This window comes from Melanotaenia boesemani, chromosome 19, assembly GCF_017639745.1.
Source record: "Melanotaenia boesemani isolate fMelBoe1 chromosome 19, fMelBoe1.pri, whole genome shotgun sequence".
In the NCBI taxonomy this organism is placed as follows: Eukaryota; Metazoa; Chordata; class Actinopteri; order Atheriniformes; family Melanotaeniidae; genus Melanotaenia; species Melanotaenia boesemani.
The window spans coordinates 16,560,795-16,581,540 of NC_055700.1; the positions used below are offsets into that span (position 1 = coordinate 16,560,795).

The 20,746-nt window shown below is 38.0% G+C and overlaps 1 protein-coding gene across 1 annotated transcript; it reads left to right on the forward strand.

Moving 5' to 3' along the window:
• The first annotated feature begins 689 nt into the window (after window positions 1-689).
• On the forward strand, window positions 690-18,903 carry rai14 (retinoic acid induced 14). The gene is made up of 20 exons (XM_041970701.1): window positions 690-722; window positions 1,877-2,007; window positions 3,696-3,784; window positions 3,902-3,966; window positions 4,813-4,870; window positions 5,071-5,141; window positions 8,658-8,764; window positions 8,859-9,043; window positions 10,710-10,735; window positions 11,458-11,547; window positions 11,930-12,019; window positions 12,168-12,302; window positions 12,823-12,918; window positions 13,367-13,999; window positions 14,156-14,634; window positions 15,449-15,617; window positions 15,710-15,877; window positions 16,028-16,186; window positions 16,321-16,386; window positions 16,820-18,903. The coding sequence occupies exons 1-20, from the start codon at window positions 690-692 to the stop codon at window positions 16,904-16,906; spliced, it is 2,937 nt and encodes a 978-aa protein (XP_041826635.1). The 3' UTR covers window positions 16,907-18,903.
• The last annotated feature ends 1,843 nt before the right edge of the window (window positions 18,904-20,746 follow it).

The following is a 20,746-nucleotide window of genomic DNA, read 5'->3' on the forward strand; positions in this document are numbered from 1 at the left end:
AGGGTGGGTTTGTTTTGGTGCTTCTTCCGGACGACAGAGGCACTCAATTACAGCAGCTGGTTCTGCCCTTCCTGGTATCCACAAAACAAGATAAGGAGAGTTCTGGTCACACTTGAACTAAAAGTGTTAATTAATGTAAACAAAATAAACTTTAATGTTCCATCTACATTGTTGATGGTAGTCTTGATATAACTCAGGCAGTACCAGTTCATACATACTAATTTTCCCTTTCCTTTATTGTATTTTTTCTGTTTTTATCTTCAAATTATTGCTGTTTTTAGTAATTGACTGCCCCAGTGCCCTTTACACTGATTCAACATCACATGTTTGTAAGAAAATCATGAGACTTTTCTCACCAGCAGACAGGGTGCGAAATCCAGCTAATTTTTTTCTGAAAACAAGAAATCCAGACTACCACTTCATCTATCTCCTGCTGTGTCATGTTTCACTGAAAAGACACTTTTACTTCCAGTAGTTGCTGTGTCAAATGTTTCTCAGCTCTTTTGCCCGAGGCTCAGTTTTTCTTTTTAAATAAAAATAGTTAACGTTTCAGGTTAGTTGAGTCACGAATGAGGTAAAATGTTAATGCTCTGATGGAATGCAGAACACCCTAATGATGCATGACCATTAATGTTTGTCTATTGGTTTTAGATTTTTCATAATCTTTCCATTTTAATGAGAAAAGCATGATGGTTAAGAGTCCTAAAAGCCCTGCCGCAGAGGTACTTGTTTCTGTTGTTTCCAAAATGTTAGAGTTTCTAGTTCTTCATCAATTAATAACCAGCATCTTGCCTCTTACCCATGTGCTTTTAAGCCTGAACCACAAGAAATCTGAGGTATGGAGAGTGTTTTTTTTTTTTTTTTGTAATCTAAGACTTCTTAAATTTTTAAAACCAAAACAATCAAGTATTTTTCACCCTCTCACTGATCCATGTTAATGCTACTGTGGCTTAGGCTGCAGAGTTCAGTGGTCATCCTAGCTGTTCAAGTGATGGAGGGGATTTTTATAGCCCTGCATTTTTCCACCAGCTGTGCAAAATGTATTGCAGTGGTTGCACTTGAGTGTTTGCCACACAGGCTATTTACACCCTGTAGTGCTATGTTGGCTTATTGCTCCCTCTAAAAAAGGGTACAATCTGCCACCACATGTATTTATGGAGTCAGAGAGTTCACCTTCTTCTCACGTGTAGGTCAGTGTGCTATCAGGTCAAATATAATACTGTACTGCAAGCTAATATGAGCATTTGGCTGCAGGGAGAGATGAATAATGAACTTGTGTTGCCTACTTGGTGGGGGTCTGTGTTGCCTCCTCTACAAGTTACTACTTTTACAACAGTTACTTTAAATGCATTTAATTTGTCCTTAATACACTAGGTTTTTAGTAAATCACATTGTGTTCTGTTTTATGCAAGGCCTGTCTTAGTCATAAAGCTGGTCTGCTTTTAAGGCTTGCTCAGTTTTATCTGTACCATTTAAATGCTGTGTTGGAAGATAGTCTCAGAATGAGATCATGTTTGAAGCTTTCAAATAGCAGACTTCTATGTGAGCAGCCTATCAGTGATGCAAATGTGGGGCCATTTGGTTTGTGTTTGTGCATACCTACATATGATAAGGCCATAGCAAAGCCCAAAAACATTCTATTTCTCTAAGAAACATTACTCACATTTTGGGCATCCACTTTGGCCAAAAATCCTAATGTATTATTCCCATTGATATCGTACCACAGATTATTCTGATGCAACACCTCTTTCAGACGGTATCATTGTTAATATTTAATTTTGCATACATGAACATTTAGATAATAGTATCTTCCCCTCTGTACTACAGTTTATTGCTTTTGATATCCTCTTCTAATATCTGTTTTGTTTCCCTTTAGGTCAATGAGTGGAACAAAAATGACGAGCGCCTTCTTGCTGCAGTGGAACATGGTGATGTGGAAAAAATTGCACCCCTTCTTGCAAAGAAAGGAGCCAGTGCTGTTAAGCTGGGTAGTGAGGGCAAATCAGCGTAAGTATCCTTAGATTTTCTCGCCTTAAAAATAAATAAAAGTGCCTTAGGAACAGTTTTGGAATGAAGGTTTCTTTTCTGTATGTGTGTGTGTGCGCTGTATATTAATCCTAATATAATTAGAGCATGAATCCCATTACACTGGCAGACCCAATTTCCCTGTGGGGTTAATTAAATGCACAAGAATCCCAATGTCTTTTCTGCAAAAAATAAAGGATTTTTGCAGAGCAATCAACAAACTTGGAAAGAGACAATACTCTGAATTGACTTCTGAAGGATGAACAGGAAATGAGGACGGTTTAATAGAAAGAGCAGAAAGAAAAATGAAGCTCAGCATGGTTTAGAAATATCTTACAAGCTTGCATATAACACAGGCTTGACTAAGAAATTACTTGACTGTGGTAAAATAAAAATCCAGAGAACCTCCAGTCTTTGTTTTCTGATCAGTTCAAGGATTCAGCTTCTCTCAATGCTGTGTTCTCACAGTCTGGAGCTTTTGAAACTACTTTCAATGCTTCGTAACAGTGTTAAAAATGAACGGCAATTCTAAAAGTGTTTTTTTTTTTCAGTTCTTGAAAGGTTAACATTTTTTAAAATGCATCATTTACCTTCCTTGTCATTGAGTGTTTTTGAAAGCCATTTTCTGCAGAGGAGCTTGCTGCCTCACTGGTTGAGATTGTTGATAACACAGAGGCTCAGTGTTAATATTTGACCTCTTTCTGTTCTGAAACACAACACCCGCTGACCTCAATGTGTTGAGCAGCTCACACAGAGCTAGGTAGATTGAAATGCAGGATCAGATCCAGTAAGAAACAAATATGCAGTCTCACATGCTGAAACAAACAAATAGCCTTTTTATTTTCACCACTAGTTTGCATCCTTGACCTTTTCCGTGGGTGAACTTCTAGCACATGAACACGCGGACGGATGCATACTCACATCGTGATGAATTTGGTTTTGAATCGCAATTCTCCGACCTTTTCAGAACACACAATGGAGGAGTCTACAGTATCTCTATGGCAATAAAACCTGATTAAGAGGCATGTGGCCATAGTTGTGTGTTTCTGTGTGTGATGTGTGCACATCATATACATAAACACTTAGGGAAGGAAGGGCATGTTTTGTGTTGTGTTTTTTATTTTTTACTCTGCTTACTGAGGTGGAAAGGGGTTGTATTGATTGCCTTCTGCACACATGCACAAATAAACACATACAATTCAGACAGAGCTTTTTTTCTTTACATACAGCAGTGCTTTAACAATGTAAGTAACCACTATCCATATGATGGGTAAAAAACAGCCTCAAGTGTAGTAGTGATATTAAAATTCAGAGAACTGTCAGACTATTATGTTGGTATTAGCATTGCAGAACGGATCTGAAAAGCTGCCATTTCCATTCAAGAAGAAATTCTTACTGAGTTTGCAGTTTGCTTTCAAAGCCTCCACACAAGCAGGCAGGAAGTAATTCCTTGTAAAACCACAGACAGCTGTTTTGTGAACTTTTTTGCAAGAATTTAAGGACTAAAACTGCATCCTTTTACTGTTAGGAGTTGCAGATGAGTTTAATACAAACATATTTGTTGTTGCTGTAGTACTTTTTCTACTGACAATAGTTCAACTTACAAAAGTTCTCCAGTTCTGATATAAACTTTTGTTTTTTTTTTTCTGTTTCTTTGGGTTCATGTGCAGTCTTCATGTAGCTGCTGCTCGTGGTCAGACAGACTGCCTAGCTGTGATTCTGGCTCATGGAGCTGACCTGTCAGTGACTGATGCTGCTGGTACGTATTGCAAATAAGAACATATGACAGATTGTGAGGATTTTGGATAGTCAGTATTATAAATAATGATTTGATCCAAAATTAACTAATGCTTTTTTTCTTAAACTCTTTGTTAAGGCTTTACTGCTTTACACCTGGCTGCCAAAAACAATCAAGTGGAATGCTGCAGAAAACTCATTCAGGTAAGTCTCGTAAAGTAAGGGTGGCCATTATAAATAAAACAATGACATGTCACTAAAGTCCACTAAAGTATTACACAAACATACACAAACCAAGCAAGATATTATACCACACACCACAGTATTTAATTGATTATAATGTCTGTAAGCTATTTTAGTTCTAAATGTCCTAAAGATGTGTTAGTTTTATATTTCAAACACATTTTCTAAGTGTTTTGATGACACTGAGTTTCATTGTTACTCAGCAGGATTAGTCTTGGATATATTACATGTGGTGGAGACTAAAAAGGAATGTGCTTGTGTGAAAGTGCTACATGAACCATATGAAACTGAACTGTGAACTGGTGAACTGTCTTTATTCTGTTAAAATGCCTGAAACCAGACAGTTTCACAGCTTCTTGTCCTCAGTCTGCTGATTCCGTGTGCAAATCAGCAAATCTTAGCAAAAGATACACACTCTCCCAGCTCTCATCTGCTGACCTTACCACTTAATGACAGTCTAGAGTAGCATCTCATCAACACACACCTACATGGCCAGACAAAGCTCTGCTGGGGCCGACATTTGTAAAGCCTGAGTTTTATGTTGTCATTTAATTATCAATAAGTCTTATTAAGACTTAGTGATAATACAGTTTTTTTCTTAAAGATAAAAAGGAAAACGGGTTTTCCAGGAAATGTATTACAGGAACTTTAAAATTGGAGTTAAATGAAAATGTTTTTAGTTTTTCAGACATTAGAAATAGACACAGATGCATTACAGCAGATACATGAATTAATTGATCCAGATGCTTTGAAATGTCTTATTGAATTGTGTTATTTAATAAAATAACTTTCCTTTCACGCTTAAAGAGTAAGTGTCCCATTGAAGCTGTGGATGGCTCAGGAAAAACTGCTCTGCATCATGCTGGTAAGTGTCTCAGCATCTTGACAATTTAACGATATGGAAGAGCTTTTATATAGGAATTGGTCTGCTTTGATGAGGACATGGGAAAATTTCTTGTGAGATTAAGTTTAAGCTCTAATATTTTTGGGATAAAATCATCTGCCATATTTTTAATGAAGTCATTAAAAAACTTTCTTTTTTTCTTTTTCTTCTTTTATCCTCAGCTGCATGTGGGAACATCCAGATTGTTCAGCTGCTGTGCGAAATGAAAGGTCCCGTCAACCTAAAAGATGCAGTATGTGCTTTCATTATTACTTTCACTTTAACCTTCCCTCACTTATATTTCTTGGCATATCAGATGGGGGGGATCTCATGAACTGATGTTGCCATGTTTTTCTCCTCTGTTCAAAGATTGATTACTGTTGTATATTGAATGTGTGCATTTCAGTGCTTGTTTAAGGTAGAAGGTCAGAGTACTGTGGGAACTCAAGCCGCAGACATGTGGTCTCCATTGCAGTGACAGACCATGCTTGTGGTTTTAACCCAGCTGGGATGTGTAAGCATGAATTGCTGTGTTTGTTCAAAAGAAATGAGAAAAAAGAAAGAAATGGAGATGTTTTCCATTTATTTCCAATGCTGCTGCTCACACGACAGTCTCTCAGCCTTTTTTGTAAAAATCTAATTGGTCAAAAAAAAGTGTACTCATATGAAAAAAAGTCTCATTTTTAAACATGACAGAGTCTGTGCTTCATTTTCTGCTACTTTGTGACTGGCTTTTCTCTAAAACAGCATTTTTTCTTTGAAACTTCATTTTAAATCTGACTGGCATATTCTTGTATAGTTAGGGGAAAATGTTCAGTGTTGAAAGTAAAAGAAATCCTGATATCACTTTCACTGAACATCATGTACTTCTCCTGCTGTAATCATCTACAAATGTGTGTTGAAAGGTTTGAGCAGCCCTGTCTTTTGTTAGCGGATACAGACTGTGAAGCTAAAAGCCGTCTGGAACATGAAGCTTTTTACGATGAGCAGAACATGCCAGCTTGTTGGCCTTGGGCGTACATCACGGCTGTATTGTATATCAGCAACTGATGTGTATTTGACTTAAATAAACACATCAAGATATAAAAAGAAACAGAGGAATATGTACCAGGTGAAACATTGTGTAAGACATTTTTATTTATAACAGAGATTCAAGCTTTAAATCTTTATAAACTCTATGTTTGCTGTTGGAAAGTTTACACTAGAAAGAACAATTACTGACATTTCAGCTGATTTTGGTCATGCATGTGATGTCATACATGTGATTTCAGTATCACATTCAAAGGCCTGCATGTCTGTTTACTATATGTCTCTACATTCAAGTAGGAAAGGGAGGACTGAGAAGATTGGGTCAGGTTTGGCAATCAGGCTAGTTTGCTCTCTGGTTGACAAGCTCATTATCCTCCATCTTCAAGCTTCAAATCAGCAGAAAATAATACTCCAGCTACAGGTGTGCTGCATAAAAAAAGCACTGTTTCTCAAAATGCAAATTTAAGATTTAGCCAGGTTTAAGTGGACACCTGTGTCTTGGTGCAGTATTGATTGTATACTGGGACATGCATTATTTATTATTTTTGATCAACAGGCCTCTCATTCTAAAACAAGACATGATTGCTACTGCTCGTTTTCTCCTCTTCAGCTCTGCTCAAACCTTAAACCTTTGCCCAGATGTGGGGGAATCAGAATTTAAACAACTGACAAGTTGTAAACATGACTTAAATTGTACATGCATGCCAAGTAATACACCTGTGCACCCACACACACACTTAATCTATTGTCCAGAAAAGGGCAAAATGATTTTTAGTCTTTTGGATTCCAGAGCAGGAGAATCACAGACTGGGCAGAGCAGACTTAGGGCTGTTAAAGTCTTTAGCAGAGCTCAGAGGAACCCAGAACATAGTTTTGCTCTCTTTGGTCTGTGGAAACAGCAGCAGGCATGTAATATAAAACACACAACTATGCTGACACACTCAGCCGTTTCTTTTGCTTTTTGGTTTGAACATCTTTTTTTATGTTAATATGAATGGAAATGTGTTTTATTACAGTTTAAATCTGAGGTCTTTGTCCATTGAGTTTTTATGTTTAGAAACTAAAGTCCATCCAAAAGTCACAAATTTCATTTATCAACCTAATTTTGTTCAGTCAACATTTTTCTTAGCTGAGACTTTTGGACAGCAGCTCCTCCAAAGTTTGACCTCACAACAGTCTCAGCCAATCAACTACTAAGGTTTGGTTTGGTTAACAGAGGGCTATGTTTGTTAAAATATCAAGGTTGGGGTTAAAATCCGTCAGTCCTGTTGAAAAATGTAATATACTACATTTAATGAAATACTGCTGTAGTTGGTCAACTCTGGCAACTGTCTAATAAACTCTACTGATCTCAGTCATTTAGGACTGTAGTTACATTATTCAGAGATTTTCCCTTACAAGTTGAGATTAATGTGTATGTAAATACTCATATTTGTCAAGAGACTTTGGGCAAAAACATCTTTGATGTTATTTTAAACAGTCCCTTATCTGAACACAGCTACACAGAGTATAGATTCAAATTAAACACACCAATGCATTCATTTTGAATAACTAAAAAAGAAGCTTTTTTCAACCTTTTACTGACCAAAAATGATAAATAAATGTTATTTTCTGTGGGAAGAAAAGTAAGTGCACCCTTTTTTTGCCCATTCTTAGCACATAAAAAATCTTGGAGGCATTTTGAACAACTTTCCATCATCAAAGTTATTTATGGTAAATTTTCTAAGGTCAATTTTCATTGTAATTTTTTAAATTCTGTGTCACTGTTAAACATTAACATCTACTTGGTCAAAGTTTTGGATTAATGAGTATCCAGCTAAGTTAAAGTTAAGTATTTTAAAAGGGATTGATAAGCATAGGTATTTAAACAAAGAAGTTAAGGTTAAGAAAAAACATTATGGCTTCTATTAAAACAGACACAGTAATGACACGTTATATCTAAATATTTCCTTTCCTTTATTACTGGCTGCTGAGTCCTGCTCAGTGGCCTCAACTAACAAAACTATTAATGTCCGACTGAAATGTTTGACCAGAGCGTTCCCACCACCACATTTTGATGCAGTTATGAAGTCCTTTGGTCTACACCAAACATACCAACGCTTACTGAGGCCAAACCATTTTTATTTTTGATTTGTACGTTTTTGGTCTTTAATCTGACGCACCTGCCACAGAGGTCCGTTTTAGTTTTTTTTTTCCCTGAATATAGATAAGAATTCAGATATAGAGTAGATATAGTGAAACTGCTGGGCTTCTTGGATTTTTTTTTATCAAATGGCGTTTTGGCAATAGTTTGTAATCTGTAATATTTGTTTCCTTATGTTATGGAGATTTTTTAAAATAATTATTTTCTTTTAATTTAGATTATGAAAAAAAATTGTACAATTTGAACCAGTCACATTTATTTCTCAGCGTTTATAACTAAATCAACCATTATTGTGGCATGAGCAGTTTTTATTTATTTATATTTTATTTTTAACTTATTTGTATCTCTGATCTTAAGACATGCAACTGTGTAAGAAACAGAAGAATGCTTCCTGTCTATGAGTTCGGAAATTCATTTACAAGAGAACACATTGACTTGGTCCTCACGTTGACCTGAGATTTTTCTCACCACATAGACAGTTGGCATAATCCATCTCAAGACCCACATCCTGAAGCCTCGTATTTTTGTGTTTGTTCATTTATATTTTTGTTATGATTTTCATCCTATTGAATGTTTTTATGTGTTCTTGTCCTAAAGGATGGTGTTACGTCCTTGCTGCTGTCAGCCAAACACAATCATTCTGAAGTTTGCAGCACTTTGCTGGACTTTGGTGCTGAAATCAACACTTCTGACAGCGCTGGCAGGTAAAGACAGCTAACACCAGTCTGAGACAAACATTTTACAAATGGCATGTATGACACATTTAGACATTCATACCTGGGCCTCTCTGTTTTGTAGGACAGCCTTGATGCTCTCCACAGAGTCCAGTGGAATATCTGTGGTTGAAGTTTTGGTTCAGAGAGGGGCTGACCTGTCAGCTGTCGATTTAGAAGGTCATGATGTTGTGCACTACACCAAGTTGTTGAACAACTCTGAAGCCAAATCTGCAATCATGGCAGCTCTGAACAGACATCCGCATTTAGGTAAGAGTTATGAAAATCAAAGAACATACAGAGGGTGATGTTGTGATGAACACACACCTTGTTTGTCAGAGTACATTATATAGATGATTGTTTCTGATATCGACCTGCCTATAAGGTTAAATCAAAGCAATTTAACCATCAGCTTCACAACTGAATTCACACAATGCTCCACAAGACAGAAAAGCCCAAATCAAAACATATTATACAACACAAATAGATAAACATTCACAAAGCTCTGTATATAATACACCCTTCATGTCTGCATACTGAAATATACGTAGGACAGATCCAGACACAACTAATTAACTGACAAATGAATGGATTAAGTAGCCTCGCTTTAGGCCTGAATACACACAGTTAACAGCGCACACATCACAATAGGCCAAACCTATTTAAAATTGCACTAATTCCTCTGTCATTGCAGGTCATATCTATTTTAAATTGAAAGCATGCATATTACCTAAAAAAATATAACATATTGATCTCTGACCAGAGGACCACTGTAGTCATCTGGGAAGATTGTAGCATTGTCCCAGTCCACGTGTGGTGGCACACTAGGGGTCTTCTCCTTTGTCAGGCAGGCCACGTTGTGAAGGGCAGCACATGCCACCATGATGTCACATGCCTTGCCTTGGCTGACCCATAAGTGGTGAAGACTTTGAAAGCATGCCTTCTGGAGGCCATAGGTCATTTCTATTCATGCCCTTGTTCTGGCATGGGTATTATTATATGCCTTAGGGTCTGCAACTAGTGTCAGGAGAAAATTCTGGCAAGAATACCCTCTGTCCACCAGCAATACAAAAAATTCTCCTGTGATTACAAAATGTCATCATTTCAACCTCATAAATAAAGGGACATTCTTGACACAGCCATGATGTTAAAAGTGATTATTAACTGAGGTTGTGTCACTCACCTTGTGATGGGTGCTGATAGACTGCAGAGGTCCTAAAGACTCTGGAGTCATGAACTGAGCCAGGCAACATTGTTGCCAGAGAAGGAGATAAAGATGTCTGATAGAGCTTTGTTAGCCAGACACACACATTTACATCATTTCATTCACGTCTGCAGTCAGTTTTATCAGCAAATTCAACAGCTTCATAATTGGAGCACAACCACGTTTTTTGGAAATGTTAATTAACTGCTTGGATTGTAATAGTGATGGTTTCAGCACAGTAGTGAGTGTGTATTCTAGGAGGATTTCCTGCTCTGATGGACAGAAATACGCTGCTCTCATTGCCAGGGTAGATCAGTGATTCTGTGATAGATTGCGAGGGTCTATTTGGAGACGCCGTGAGTGCGCACTGATCCAGGATTGACTTCACTGGGTGTACGCTCATCCTGGCCTGCTCTTTATGCAACCAATTAAGCCTGGACTCTCTTCTTTTGGATTTGATGATCCCAGCTTAGTTATTGTAACCAGATATCTAAATCCTACTTTTGTACAACAGGTCTCTCATCAAACATTGGTCAAAAAGCACACACACACAACCAACCAACCCGTTTGCTCATCTCTGGTTTCAACCCCGAGTCAACACTGCCATCTGTTGTAGAAATCATGTTACTGTTCATTGCAAAATATCTTGTAATATTTTAAGAGCAGGCTGAAACAATTACTACAGTTTACTGCTGTTTAACATGTTTATTTTCCTGTTGTCTCCTTTGGCAGATGTCAAGTCTCCTAAAAGTCCTCAGGTAAGACATCTGTGTCCTTTTCAGTACTTCACTGCTACTAGTGAAGTACTGCTACCAGTAAGTACCTGTTTAATTTTCCTGTTTTTAACTTCTGAAAAACAGGAAATTAAACACCCAAGACTGTAAATGTCTTCATATTTTACGGCTACAAGGAGATGAGTGTTGAGAAGTAAAGGAGTAGGGCCACTGTTGGGAATAGAAAAACCCATAAAAAAAGCCTAATTCACTGTATTGTCTCCTCCAAGTGCAGATGAGATGGTGAAATGGTTATGCTGGACTAAAATCACAAGATTTACCTTTGTGCTATTAAATTAAGACTCATTTTCACAGCTCTGCTACATTACATCACAGTCAGCTGATGCTTTTATCCAAAGCGACTTACAGTAGTTAGGCAGTAGCAGTAAGGATCTTGCCTAAGGACCCACCTGGAAGGTGTTGATATTCATCAACCTGGGGAAATCAAACTCTGCCAACTGAGCTATCCAACTGCACTAAGAACTTAGTTCTACACAAGCTTTGCATATGCATTAGTATAAAATTTACCAGCTTTGCTTAAAAAAAAAAGGAAAAAATCTTTAGTTGCAGTTTTTTTTTTTTTTAATGACATAACTTACCGTAGCACTCATTGATTTACTATCCTCTTACTAACCCGCACTGAATCCCACCTTTCTTTTTTTCTTTCTTTTTGTTGCCTTCCCCCTCTGCCTCTTTTGCTGGCTCAGCAGCATGATCAAGTAGCTAAGCAAAGTGATGAGCGGATCACAACTCCCAAAAAACGAAAAGCACCTCCACCTCCTATTAGCCCACTGCAGGTAAATGCATGACTCTCTCATGTCGGCTCGTATCAGTGTGTCACTCTATATTAATATTAATGCATGTGTGGAATATGTTCATGAAATGAGTATTGAGTAGTCAATTTCCCTCTGTCAGTGTTTTCTCAACTGAAATGCATTTCTGTCTTAAATTTTGTTCAGTTAATATATGTGTAATTTTGTTTTTCAGTGTTTAAAACCCCCTTTTTTTTTTTTTTAAATCAAACCGTATTTCTATACTTCATTATAAACAAAATGTTTTGAACATTGGCAGGAGCTTATCTCGAAAACTGAAGAACAAATTTGCATTTCTTACACAAAAGATAAGATTTCAGGTGAAACGTAAAAAAAAAAAAGACCTCCTACCTAAATCTTTCTCTAGAGTTCTGGACCTTCTTCTCCTTCAGTCATTACATCTGCAAGCACTCCTGCATCCAACAAAAGTGACACTCCCATAAAATTCAACTACAAGGTAACTCAAACACACCCGACACTATGACCAATTTATTAACCTGAAAGCTGCTCTTTTTTACGCTTTCCCCTTTGTCTGTTTTTTTTTTTTTTTTTTTTTTCCCCCCAACGGCCACCCTTCACGTCTTCCTCCACCCCTCATTTGGAAGGAGGACGAGATCAGAGGAACAACACTGAAAGAGGAAGTTGAGAAGCTCCACGAAGAGAGAAACATGCTGCTGGAGACAATTGAAGACCTGAAACAGACGGTGGAGACTGTGACTTTTCCAGAGCTGGATACAAAGGTGAGTAATGACTAAAAAGCATGATGACCTGTTTGTTTTAAATTATTGACTAATTTCAAGACAGGTGTGTTGACAAGATAATAAAAATCCTAGACAAAATCACTGTCATCATAGTAAGAGTTTCTAGTATCACACCAAATGTGATCTTTCATATTTATTTTATTTTATTCATGAAACAGCTCAGAAGGGTTTTTCTATACAAGACTTTGACATTAAATATATATTAAGTATTTTGACTTAATGTATATCATTTTAAACTCCTTTTCTATGTATTTTGAATATGAAACCTTTGTGGTTGTGTTTCTATGTACTAGGACTTTTTTTTTTAGTTTACTGTTTCAGTCAGACCACTGCAAAACTCTTTTCTCTTACAGCATTCTTGAAGGAGGTCTAACCTAAGCGCACAACGTGTCAAGGCTTGTGTTGTTTTTCCACAGGTAGCAAGTGGTCCTTAACACTGCCTTTATGTCTCCCTGTGGCATGTGAATGTGTGTGTGTTTGTGTGTGGATGCGTCGGCAGGTTGACAAGACAGCGTCTGCATCTCTAGTTTCTTCCCTGCAAGCCAGGATTACGGCTCTTACTTTAGAGAATCAGCAACTTGCAAGCAAACTAAAGGTATGTAAGCCATTCAGTCACATTAAAGAGTTAACCCATGAACCAATGATCAAACCTGCTCAAAGTAAAGATAGTACGCTATGCATACGGCACAGTCTTTACATGAGGGAGAAGGAAGTAAAACAAAAGGCTGTTTGGAAGTGTCTTGTATATAATTTTTTATTTTAGATTAAAAAACCAATGCTGAACTAATGAGGTTTCAGATCAAACAAGAACAATAATAGAATATCAAACAGTCTGCTAATCATTTATTTTTTGTTTGATTGTAAATTGTCACAAAAGTTGGTCCATGACGACAACAAAGATCCAAATTACTGTCATTATAGCAATTCTTACAGTGTATTATTGAAGAAATACATTGCTAGAATCTTGATTTTACCATGATGATGAGCATGTTTGGTTTTTGTTAGTGACTCCTTTATTTTCACCTTGCACCTTCAAAATACAGAGACATCCGTCCATCCAAGGAAATGAGGAGCTGAAGGAGGACAGTCGTCCAAACAGCATGGCTTCCAACTCCTCATTCCACTCCACTCAGGATGAGTTTGATACACTACCACAAGTCCACCCCACTACCCAAGTGGAAGGAGGAAACCGTCCAGGAGCTGATTCTGTTAAACAGAAAGAAAACCGCTCGCTTCAGGCTCAGGTCCAATCTGAGCAAGGAACAGAAAGAGAGGAAGACCGAAGTGTACGCGTGAAAGGAAGAGAGAAAGAGTTGATGGAGAGTTTAGCAGAGCTGCAGGCGAAGCTGACAGACACTCAAGAGAGATATCACCAAGCTATTGAAGAAGTGGAGGATCTTAGGGCACATTTGGGAAGAGGAGAAGCTGAGTTGACCCAGAAACAGGAGGCACACAGACGTACATCTTCCACACTTGAACATGAGGTGAAACAACTGAAGGCCCGGCTTGTCCAGTCCCAGTCAGAGCAAGATAAAGCAGCTCAGCAAATCAGACAGCTGGAAGAGGTGCTAAAGAGAAAGGAAGAAGAAATACTGCTTGTAAAGGAGAAAGAACAGAGAGCAGCAAAGATTGAGGAGCTGTACAAAGAGGCACAAGAGGAAGTCAGGGTGCTTCAGGTAAAATATGAATTCTTTTTTTCTGTCAGTGTGTGACTGATTTCACAGAATTCAGAATGATGATAGAGGACCACATTCTTATTTTTAAAATTCATTTTGCCTTAAATTTTCCATGTCACTCATACATCCTGTAATGTCTTTATTCCTGTTGTTTAGGAAACAGTACGGAGCATGATATCTGTGGAATCTGCAGCCAAAGACTTTGAAGACATGAAGGCGAAGAAGGATGAGGTTATTGCTGGGTTGCAGCAGCGTTTGCTGGAAATGTCGCACTCCTACAGTGAAACCAACAGCAAACTGAGTGCCACTCAAAAACAGCTGGCTGAGGCTCGAGCTGAAATCAACGCAGCCTCCTCTTCCGACTCAGAGCAACAAGTTCAGACACTGAACAGTAAAGTAGAGGAGCTGCAGATGTTGCTAGCCGAGACTGAGAAGAAGTACTCAGGCGCACAAGAGGACATTGCACAGCTGAAGCAGGAGGCAGAAGCTCAGGCGCAGAGCTCTGTTGCTCTCACTGACCACCAAACGGTTATGTCCTCAATGGGAAATGTGATGAAAGGGTTGGAAAGCCAGTTAGAAGCCCTGAGAGAACAGCTACACCAAAAGACCATGCAGGTGGAGGCTCTCCAGAAGAGGTGAGGAGTGAAGCTTTCAACTGAATCTGGTTTGGTTTGGTTTTGGAAAAACCTGCAGCTGGCTGAAGGGTGTATTTGATTTGAGAGCTATTCCTAATTTTTACACATCAGCAGCTAGTTTCTACCTATTTTCATGAATACATAGTAAGTCAGTGATAACAAGTGTATGGTTGGACAGATCTGGATACAGGTGTGAACTCTCCCAGGTTGCATTGAAGCCTGACAGCTCAGATTTCTTTTAGAAGGGGTCAGGACCCCAGGCAGCCACCCTTGCTGTGTAAACTGTCATGATTTTGCTGGAAAATCATTACAAACCCTTAACTCATGTCTTATTAATCAATACAACTACCTGACTGTCATGTAACCTACGGGATTTTTTCCTTATAGAGCTGGGAAATGAGAGCTGGTCAAAAAATTGTTTCTGGAGATAATTTTAGTGTAATGCTCTGCACTTGACCGGGGCTACCTGTAATGAATGTATAACTTCTCAGTAAGCTAAATAAGCTAGTCTTTTTCAATGTCTGAAGCTGATACATTTTGCTTAATTTTGATCTGAAAGTGAACCATTAGGGATAAAAATGTGAATGTGCCCACCTGTGACAAAAGTTTTTGTCAATTGCCGGCCTTATTTTTTCATTCATCTGCTGTATGAAAGTTAAAATATATCCTTAAGAGTCTAGAAAACAGTTGTGAAATATTTCACATGTAATTTAGCAGAAATGAAAAGCTTTACATGAAATGCACTTATCTGCTGGAATAAGATGCACCTCAGCTCTAGTTGTTACCATGTGGTTCTTGTCTTCCTCACCAACAGGTTAATTACTGAGGAAGACGTCACCCCAGATGAGACAGTTTCACGTTTGGAGCATGACACCATGCGGGAGCAGCTGGAGGGGGAGGTGAACCAGCTGACGCAGCTCCTCCAGGGCGCCCTGAGGAAGCAGGATGAGATGGCTCTGGAGGCGGCTGATGCATGGCAGAAGGTTGGAAGACGCAGGAAAACAAGACTTCCACAGAAGAGGATTAAAAAACCTCTTTAAATACTGTTCTATGTTTCCTCTCATTAATTCATTAGGCGCGGGATAATCGCGCAGAGAGGGAAGCCCTGCAGGAGCTGCTGATGTCGAGGGAAAAAGAGAACCAGACGCTGACCTCCAAACTGGCTGAGTCCCAGAATGCAGTGGGTCAGCTCCAGCAGCTGGTAGAAAATCACGTTGCTTCCGAAAGAGAAAAGAACAAAAGGGTCAGTAGTCCAACTGATAGTGAACTTAGTGTGTACGGATTGTTTCTAATATATTTTAAAATATTTTTATTTTACCTAAACTCGAGCTTTCCTTACATTTTTATGTCAAGTTGTTGCTGCATTAAACCAATTTTTTCTGTTCCCTTTCAGATAGATGACTTGTCTCGGGAGGTAGTTAAACTAAAGGACGCCTTAAACAGCCTATCACAGCTTTCCTACAGTTCCTGTTCCCCTTCCAAGAGACAACAGCAAACCCAGCAGCTGGAGACTCTGCAGCAGCAAATCAAACAACTTCAGTACCAGCTAGCTGTAAGACTCATTCAGCTCATTTTCATATAATTCCTATCTTGAAACACAACAGTGCAATCAGGTGTAATAATCGAGGCTTTAATATGATTGAACTATGATGATGAGTTTGCATTTTCTTTGCGTTGCCTCTGCAGGAATCAGAGAAGCAGCACAATGAAATAGTATCAGTGTACAGGATGCACCTCCTCTATGCTGTTCAGGTAAATCCACCTTTTTATGAAATATGTTTTGTGTATTTCATTTGAATACAGCTTTTAGGACTTAAAGAATCAAGCCACCCAAATAAAGGAGTTTTTTTTTTTTTTTACCATTCAGTTGTTTTAATGATTGAGGGACAGTGTTGTTCAGGATAATTTGAGATATTACAACCAATGCAATACTGGGTTTTAGTTAATTCCCTATTTTTATAAATTTGGGAAAATGACCCATTTACAAAAGAACATTTTTAAGTACATAGAAACTTATGACATGATTTACAGCTCAAATGAAAGAAAAAAATATTTAAACATGCATTTTCTCTTAAATTTTTGAGACAGTAATTTAGGTTTTATTAAATTTAAGTGAACAATTTTCTGATTTTTTTTTATTTTTTATTTTTTTGTAAGTGACTGAACCTGTGATGTGTGCCCTCAGGGTCAGATGGACGAGGATGTCCAGAAAGCCTTGAAGCAGATCCTGATGATGTGCAAGATGCCAAGTCAAACCAAGGAGGCCTGTTGAGACACAGATGAAGTAGCTTCCCAGAAGCATTTTGTCTTTGAAAGTGAGGACAACCCAACAGATTGTGCCTGTGGTCAAACCTAGAATATTTGTTTCAGGTGTTGGTTTACAAGCGTGTGTTCATTGCCTTTGCTAAAGTCATTTGGAACCTTTATGATCTTCTACCCCACACACACCTTGCATTATAATGTATCCTGAACCTAGCTTGTCAGGATGAGAGGAAACACATGTTAATACAAGGCGTGAATGCAGATGGAAAGCAGAGCCAGACAGTCTGACCACAGGTGATGGTGGTCCAGCAATCAGTTGCATGAGATGAAAGGTCCTGTAACTTTTCCTCATCCTGCTAAGCAAGAAAACAAAAAGCAATTCCCAACATTTGAGATTAGTTGCAGGATAAATGGAAAGACCAGCCAATCAGATGTTAGGATTCAGATACAGATTACATGTTCATACCAGATGTGAACTGGTATTGAGATAGATCTGTTAGGAAAACGTCATCGTACAGACTGATCTACCAGTTTCAGTGTTGTCATATGAATGCAGTAGCTTTGTTCCATTCTTTGTGTATGCGTGCGTGCGTGTGTGTGTGCGTGTGCATGTGTGTACCAGCCAAATTTGTAAGCCCAGTATGTACACATTATCACTAGACTTGGAAACTGCTCAGTTATTTTAAATTACATGCTGTGGCAAAACTGTGATAGTTTAAATGTTTGTGAGTGTGTGTGTGCGTGTGTTTTCTGACACAAACATGCTGTAAGTGTGCACTGATCAATCCAATGAAAACAAGTTTACTTCTGATACAACATGTACTATTAGTAGTATCTATATATGTGTCATAGATGTCCACAGTTCCCTGACAGACTCTACATCAGATCCTCTGTAATTTTGTTGAACCCCTAAATAACCCGTAATGTTTTTTGGCTGCACTCTTAAAAGAAAAAAACTAAATACTGTTTCTATTGGTCATTTACTATTAGGCAAAAAAAATGTAATTATAAATATTACTGAACTGTATTACCATGTTGTGTTTTCTTGTTGCTGTACTGTAACGAAGAGGCTTGATAGCTGTTTTTCACAGCTTCATGTGGTGTGTGTGAGTGAGAAGCTTTTCCTCGTTTATACCAATGCACTGTTTGTTCAAGTGACTTCTGAATTAGTTTCTTTTCAGATTATCGCTCATATAAGAGACTGGCTTTAATGGTTTACTGTAGTATAAAAGAAAAACATTTAACAAAAGCCTAACAGTATGCCCTTAGTATATTTGTCTCTAACTTAGAGTTAAGTCTTCTCTCACAATTTGGTCTTTTGTTAGCAACTTCATACTTGAAAAGCATGCTAAATGTATTGGATAAAATCAAAAAACTGAAGCAATTTTTTTCCTGATATGCGCCTGTAATTAGTTTTTACATCAGGCTTCCTTATATGATCTCATTAAGTTATTTATATTTACCAGCAAATGTTGTCTTTGTATCTTTGTAATATTTTTGTCTCTGTCAGTGCTCCTCCGTAGGTACAGAAATACACTGTACGGTTTTTGAATGCACATTTTAAGCGTACTTAATGTATTTTGTCTGGATGGGTTTTCTGGAAGCTTCGCACTGTTGTTACTCCACACTCCTTTGCCTTAGCACTGTGCTTAGAGCCATGGATCACCTTTCTACCGAACAGCATTGAACTGTTCAGCATACAAACAACTTTTGACACTAACTGGAGTCGGGTTAAATGAATTTTATCTGAGTGAGTCGTTTTGCAACTGACTGAAATGTGTTTGACTCACGAAAGAGCCTTTGCGTGTCTTTATATCTTAGCATGTAAGATATAAACTTTTTTTTTTCTCTAGGCCTTGCCTGAAATGTTTTGTACCAAGAAAGGGAAAACAAAGACACAGCTTTTCTTATGGTTGTTTCTTTACTAACAAGTTTTGTAGTGACGAGAAACAGAAAAAGTTTGCTAATTGCATTTTGCCCACTTTATTAAATTTTCAAGATACTGTACCATCATCTGTGTGTTTCATATTTCTTTTTTGCTTGAACATGATGTTATATCATCTGACATTTTAACAATACCTGAGCATAAAGTTGGAACTGTTAACAGTTTTGCATACAATAAAAAGAAAAAGGAAAGATTTACAAAAAGTTTGCTTTGTCATAAGGTTGAGTCAAGTTAGTATGTAATGCATGTTCTAGGCCCTTAAACTTCTTGAGGCTGGTAAGGGATTTCTTTTAATGTGTGACCTGTTGAATTTAGCTCTGTGGGACTGAGACGTAGCAGTACAACTATAGATTTTTTGTTTAAAAAAGCAAAACTGTTCATCCTAGTCAGTACTAACCTAGAAGCACCACAGTGACACAGATGTCTTTCTAGGACAAAGAGACCGTTTGTAAGCAACCGCTCCACTTTTACTAAAGAGGATTGAGAAACTGTAATGTCCGACCAAGATCATAAGAGGTGTTGCATCAACTCACATTTTCCATCATTTACACAATCTGCCACATGGTTGATCATTTCTAATAAGTCTTTTGTTTTAACCATGTTGCTTTAGGCAAAGGAGTCAGTTGCACCAGCAATAAATGGCCAGCAGGTGGCAGCCTTTGCCAGGACTGAATCTTTCCAACGACTTCAACTGGACCTTATTCATAAATTTTATTTGAGTAATAAACTGCAAGGAAAAGATTTATATGGTTTACTTTTTAAATATATGGTGCAAAGACTCTCAAACACAACCATTAAAACACCCAAAACACTTCTTGAGTTGTGTAGAACTGGTGACAATGCACAAAGAAGCTCTTTTGGCAACACATGGTGCCACAAAGTTACGCTGATTTTCTTTAAATTTGTCCAAAAATCATTCTTCACATAACTCATCTTTCCAAAACCAACAGTAGAAGTATACACTTCAGAGTTTCAAATACTCTGCGGATAGAAAAATAATCAAATGCATTGTTTGTTTTCCTGTTGGGTTAGGCACACCATGATCCATGTCAACACTCTGTCCTCCTTCAATGTCCACACAGCTTTGCTTCTCAGAAGTCTTGCCAGCCTGATTTTGAGTAATTTCTCTGCTACTCTGTTCGCTCTGTTCCGGTGGCACAACTGCTTCGTTTCCTGCCCTGGCCCTGTGTTCTGCCCGCTGGGCAAACACACATGTGCTCATGTACACGGGAAACCATACACACACACCTCTGCCTTTTCACGATGACTTCCTGTCAGCCTTGCTTTCCCACACGTTTTGCCCTTGGGCCTTGAGGGCTAGTGGAGGGAGATCCAGTGCTGTGATCCTAATCCAGTAAGGACCCATATTTGTCAAGTACCCTGAGCTGTAGTGAATTCTCAAATTCTGGAGTCTGTGAGTGTCAGGATGAACTCTGTTGGGATAAAGTGAAACTAAAGTAAACTGTAGATCTTGGGTTTAAAGATTTTGGCCTGTTTGTAGGTAAAACAAATTATTGATTTGTTTAAAAAAATGATTGTTCATTCCTTTTGATTAATCTAATCATTAGTTGCAGGACTACTTGGACGCAATGCTGCTCTGATTCAGTGTTCCTGTTCCATTCATATTTCTCCTGTTTCCACATTTGCTTGGACAAGAAGTTAAAAAATAAGGCTATTATAATAACAAATTGTGGCTGAGATTGTAAAGTTTATGAGGTTCATGCATTTAGCCTAAATGATGCCAAAATATAGCAAATCATGAGGGGATAAAGCCAAAGATGCCTCACAACAAAGATCATGTACAACCACAATTCCCAAAAAGCTGTATAGCAATAACAAATATAACCCATATATTCACAATGAGACTTTCTAAAACAAATTAAATGTATATTATGAGACATTTTA